At 52.1% G+C, this 6000-nt stretch overlaps 1 protein-coding gene across 1 annotated transcript in view; it reads left to right on the top strand.

Moving 5' to 3' along the window:
* The window catches only part of LOC135545401 (uncharacterized), a 33372-nt gene that overhangs the window by 3193 nt on the left and 24179 nt on the right, over nucleotides 1-6000 (top strand). Inside the window, exon 3 of the mRNA XM_064973008.1 lies at nucleotides 4468-4526. Within this exon, the coding sequence (XP_064829080.1) occupies nucleotides 4468-4526 (59 nt within the window). The remainder of the gene's footprint in view (nucleotides 1-4467; nucleotides 4527-6000) is intronic.

The following is a 6000-nucleotide window of genomic DNA, read 5'->3' as shown; positions in this document are numbered from 1 at the left end:
CTCCATCACTCTACAGTAGGTCTGTGGTCCCCTCCACCCTCCATCACTCGACAGTAGGTCTGTGGTCCAATCCACCCTCCACCCTACATGCTCCATCTCTCTACAGTAGGTCTGTGGTCCACTCCCCCCTCCACATCTCTACAGTAGGCCTATGGTCTCCTCCACCCTCCTTCTCCACATTTCTACAGTAGGTGTGCAGTCCCCTCCACCCTCAACCTTTCTACAGTAGATATGTGGTCCCCATCACCCTCCACCTCTCTACAGTAGGTCTGTTGTCCCCTCCACCCTCCAGCTCTCTACAGTAGGTATGTGATCACCTCCACCCTCCACCTCTCTACAGTAGATCTGTTGTCCCCTCCACCCTCCAGCTCTCTACAGTAGGTATGTGGTCACCTCCACCCTCCACCTGTCTACAGTAGGTCTGTGTTCCCCTCCAACCACCACCCTCCAGCTTTCTACAGTAGGTCTCTGTGGTCCCCTCTACCCTTCATCCTCCACACTCCACCTCTCTACAGTAGCTCTGTGGTCCCCTCCACCCTCCACCTCTCTACAGTAGGTCTGTGTTCCCTCCACCCACCATCCTCCAGCTCTCTACAGTAGGTATGTGGTCACCTCCACCCTCCACCTCTCTACAGTAAGTCTGTGTTCCCATCCACCCACCACCCTCCAGCTCTCTATAGTAGGTCTCTGGTCCCCTCCACCCTTCAACCTCCACACTCCACCTCTCTACAGTAGGTCTGTGGTCCCCTCGACCCACCACCTCTCTACAAAAGGTCTGTGGTCCACTCCACCCTCCACCTCTCTACTGTAGGTCTGTGGTCCCCTCCACCCTCCACGTCTCTGCAGTAGGTCTGTGGTCCCCTCCACCCTCCATCACTCGACAGTAGGTCTGTGGTCCAATCCACCCTCCACCCTACATGCTCCATCTCTCTACAGTAGGTCTGTGGTCCACTCCCCCCTCCACATCTCTACAGTAGGCCTATGGTCTCCTCCACCCTCCTTCTCCACATTTCTACAGTAGGTGTGCAGTCCCCTCCACCCTCAACCTTTCTACAGTAGATATGTGGTCCCCATCACCCTCCACCTCTCTACAGTAGGTCTGTTGTCCCCTCCACCCTCCAGCTCTCTACAGTAGGTATGTGATCACCTCCACCCTCCACCTCTCTACAGTAGATCTGTTGTCCCCTCCACCCTCCAGCTCTCTACAGTAGGTATGTGGTCACCTCCACCCTCCACCTGTCTACAGTAGGTCTGTGTTCCCCTCCAACCACCACCCTCCAGCTTTCTACAGTAGGTCTCTGTGGTCCCCTCTACCCTTCATCCTCCACACTCCACCTCTCTACAGTAGCTCTGTGGTCCCCTCCACCCTCCACCTCTCTACAGTAGGTCTGTGTTCCCTCCACCCACCATCCTCCAGCTCTCTACAGTAGGTATGTGGTCACCTCCACCCTCCACCTCTCTACAGTAAGTCTGTGTTCCCTCCACCCACCACCCTCCAGCTCTCTATAGTAGGTCTCTGGTCCCCTCCACCCTTCAACCTCCACACTCCACCTCTCTACAGTAGGTCTGTGGTCCCCTCGACCCACCACCTCTCTACAAAAGGTCTGTGGTCCACTCCACCCTCCACCTCTCTACTGTAGGTCTGTGGTCCCCTCCACCCTCCACGTCTCTGCAGTAGGTCTGTGGTCCCCTCCACCCTCCACCTCTCTACTGTAGGTCTGTGGTCCTCTCCACCCTCCACCCTCCACGTCTCTGCAGTAGGTCTGTGGTCCCCTTCACCCTCCACCTCTCTACAGTAGGTATGTGGTCATCTCCACCTGTCTTCAGTAGGTCTCTGTGGTCCCCTCCACCCTCCACGTCTCTGCAGTAGGTCTGTGGTCCCCTCCACCCTCCACCTCTCTACTGTAGTTCTGTGGTCCCCTCCACCCTCCACATCTCTGCAGTAGGTCTGTGGTCCCCTCCACCCTCCACCTCTCTACAGTAGGTCTGTGAACCCCTCCACCCACCACATTCCACCTCTCTACAGTAGGTCTGTGGTCCCCTCCACCCTCCACCTCTCTACAGTAGGTATGTGTTCCCCTCCACCCTCCACCTCTCTACAGTAGGTCTGTTGTCCCCTCCACCCTCCAGCTCTCTACGCTACGTCTCTGGTCCCCTTCACCCTTCATCCTCCACACTCCACCTCTCTACAGTAGGTCTGTGTTACCCTCCACCCTCCACCTCTCTACAGTAGGTCTGTGGTCCCCTCCACTCTCCACCCTCCACCCTCCACCTCTCTACAGTAGGTCTGTGGTCCCCTCCACTCTCCACCCTCCACCCTCCACCTCTCTACAGTAGGTCTGTGGTCCCCTCCACCCTCCATCTCTCTACAGTAGGTCTGTGTTCCCCTCCACCCTCCATCTCTCTACAGTAGGTCTGTGTTCCCCTCCACCCTCCATCTCTCTACAGTAGGTCTGTGTTCCCCTCCACCCTCCATCTCTCTACTGTAGGTCTGTGTTCCCCTCCACCCTCCATCTCTCTACAGTAGGTCTGTGGTCCCCTCCACCCTCCACCTCTCTACTGTAGGTCTGTGGTCCCCTCCACCCTCCACCTCTCTACAGTAGGTCTGTGGTCCCCTCCACCCTCCACCTCTCTACTGTAGGTCTGTGGTCCCCTCCACCCTCCACCTCTCTACAGTAGGTCTGTGTTCCCCTCCACCCTCCATCTCTCTACAGTAGGTCTGTGTTCCCCTCCACCCTCCATCTCTCTACTGTAGGTCTGTGTTCCCCTCCACCCTCCATCTCTCTACAGTAGGTCTGTGTTCCCCTCCACCCTCCATCTCTCTACAGTAGGTCTCTGGTCCCTTCCACCATCCACCCTCCACCTCTCTACATGATGTCTATGGTCCCCTCCATCCTCCACCTCTCTACTGTAGGTCTCTTGTCCCCTCCACCCTCCACCTCTCTACCGTAGGTCTGTGGTCCCCTCCACCCTCCACCTCTCTACAGTAGGTCTGTGTTCCCCTCCACCCTCCATCTCTCTACAGTAGGTCTGTGTTCCCCTCCACCCTCCATCTCTCTACTGTAGGTCTGTGTTCCCCTCCACCCTCCATCTCTCTACAGTAGGTCTGTGTTCCCCTCCACCCTCCATCTCTCTACAGTAGGTCTCTGGTCCCTTCCACCTTCCACCCTCCACCTCTCTACATGATGTCTATGGTCCCCTCCATCCTCCACCTCTCTACTGTAGGTCTGTTGTCCCCTCCACCCTCCACCTCTCTACATGATGTCTATGGTCCCCTCCATCCTCCACCTCTCTACTGTAGGTCTGTTGTCCCCTCCACCCTCCACCTCTCTACCGTAGGTCTGTGGGCCCCTCCACCCTCCACCTCTCTACTGTAGGTCTGTGGGCCCCTCCACCCTCCACCTCTCTACCGTAGGTCTGTGGTCCCCTCCACCCTCCACCTCTCTACTATAGGTCTGTGGTCCCCTCCACCCTCCACCTCTCTACAGTAGGTCTGTGGGCCCCTCCACCCTCCACCTCTCTACTGTAGGTCTGTGATCCCCTCCACCCTCCACCTCTCTACCGTAGGTCTGTGGTCCCCTCCACCCTCCACCTCTCTACCGTAGGTCTGTGGGCCCCTCCACCCTCCACCTCTCTACCGTAGATCTGTGGGCCCCTCCACTGTGGCAGTCATACCTAGAGAGAGTAGACTGATGCTGGAGTAGCTCTCCTATGTGTGAAGCCTACCGTATGATGGTAATTGTGACCCACGGGCACTGTTTGAAGGCTTGGTATAATTATCCCTGTAATTGTCTCGTATTTTGTAAAGTGCCAGATCATTTAATTCAGGATTAACGCTTTTCACCTCCAACGGCCGAAGGCTCTTGTCAAGCTCACCCCTGTTCCCTTGTGGGGCTGTGAGGAACTCAACAGGTCCGTGCCCCAAACGGCATCCTGTTCCCTATGTAGTGCACTACTTTTGACCAGGGCACACAGGGCACTATATAGGGAATAAGGTCGCATTTAGGATGCTTAAGCATGAGTCCTCTCTCTCTCTCTCCCTCTCTCTCCTTGAGTGACACAGCTAAATGGGGAAAAAAATCACTCTCCCATCTGTGGCTTCTGTGTGGAGACTAGTCTCTGTAGACGATAGCTCATCACGGATACAGGCAAATGCATGCACACACACACGCACACACACACACACACACACACACACACACACACACACACACACACACACACACACACACACACACACACACACACACACACACACACACACACACACACACACACACACACACACACACACACACACACACACACACACACACACACACACACACACGCCATTACCATGTTCCATGACAATGGTTTCTGTTTAGCGTTGGTGATGTTTGCGGAAAGAGTTGACAGAGTCGCTTTTCATTTCAGTCACAGTCAGTTCTCACATCTTTGATTCCCTAATCGTCCCTGTGTTTGCAGAGGGAGACGGGCGTGATGACTTCCCATTGTCTGTGCTCAATCGGGCCTGCTGGTTTCAAGTGAGGCTTGTAGCAGAACCACAAATGAAAGCATTATACCGAGCCGGATCTCACAGCTCTCTCCTCTGGTCTTTTACATTATTCTTTACTGTGCTCATCCAGGGTGAAGCAGCCAGTCAGACACCCAATCAAAATACAACAGTTATGACAGAAAACTAAGAGGTGGAGTTGTGTTGTCTCTGCCTCATCTCAACCTGTCTGTCTGGCCTGTCTGTCTGACCTGTCTGTCTCAACCTGTCTGTCTGGCCTGTCTGTCTGACCTGTCTGTCTGACCTGTCTGTCTCAACCTGTCTGTCTGACCTGTCTGTCTGACCTGTCTGTCTCAACCTGTCTGTCTGACCTGTCTGTCTGACCTGTCTGTCTCAACCTGTCTGTCTGACCTGTCTGTCTCAACCTGTCTGTCTGACCTGTCTGTCTGACCTGTCTGTCTCAACCTGTCTGTCTTAACCTGTCTGTCTGACCTGTCTGTCTCAACCTGTCTGTCTGACCTGTCTGTCTGATCTGTCTGTCTCAACCTGTCTGTTTCAACCTGTCTGCTTGACCTGTCTGACCTGTCTGTCTCAACCTGCCTTTCTGACCTGTCTTTCTCAAACTGTCTGTCTGACCTGTCTGTCTCAACCTGTCTCAACCTGTCTGTCTGACCTGTCTGTCTCAACCTGTCTGTCTGACCTGTCTGTCTCAACCTGTCTGTCTCAACCTGTCTGTCTGACCTGTCTGACCTGTCTGTCTCAACCTGCCTTTCTGACCTGTCTGTCTCAACCTGTCTGTCTCAACCTGTCTGTCTGACCTGTCTGACCTGTCTGTCTCAACCTGCCTTTCTGACCTGTCTGTCTCAACCTGTCTGTCTGACCTGTCTGTCTCAACCTGTCTGTCTCAACCTGGGGTCAATATTCTCTCAACACAATGTCTTTCTTGGCTTATTTTCTCTTGTCTTTCTACTATCATGGTATATTAATGTTGAAGTTTCGAAGACTTCGATGTCGAAAAACGAGAGCAAATACAATACCAAGATACATCCTATGATTGAAAGGAAGAAAGAAAGTATGGTATATATATTTTATTATAAAGTATATAGTAAGAAAGTACAGTATATATTTCATTATAAAGTACATAGAATGAAAGTATAGTATATATTTCTATATAAAGTACATAGAACAAAAGTATAGTATATATTTCATTATAAAGTACATAGAATGAAAGTATAGTATATATTTCTATATAAAGTACATTGAACGAAAGTATAGTATATATTTCATTATAAAGTACATAGAATGAAAGTATAGTATATATTTCATTATAAAGTACATAGAACGAAAGTACATCCTTAGTATTACGTGTGTATAATGCAATCCTCAATTTAGACCGGTACCTTGGAATTATCCAGTTGCACAACCATGTCACCATATTATCTTAAACCCCCTTAAAACCTCTTAAAACCTCTTAAAGCCCTCTTAAAACCCCTTAGAACCCTCTT

The sequence above is a fragment of the Oncorhynchus masou genome, chromosome 9 (assembly GCF_036934945.1).
Source record: "Oncorhynchus masou masou isolate Uvic2021 chromosome 9, UVic_Omas_1.1, whole genome shotgun sequence".
NCBI lineage: Eukaryota > Metazoa > Chordata > Actinopteri > Salmoniformes > Salmonidae > Oncorhynchus > Oncorhynchus masou.
The sequence above is the reverse complement of the archived record's forward strand: the minus strand, read 5'-3'. Positions and strand labels throughout refer to the sequence as shown.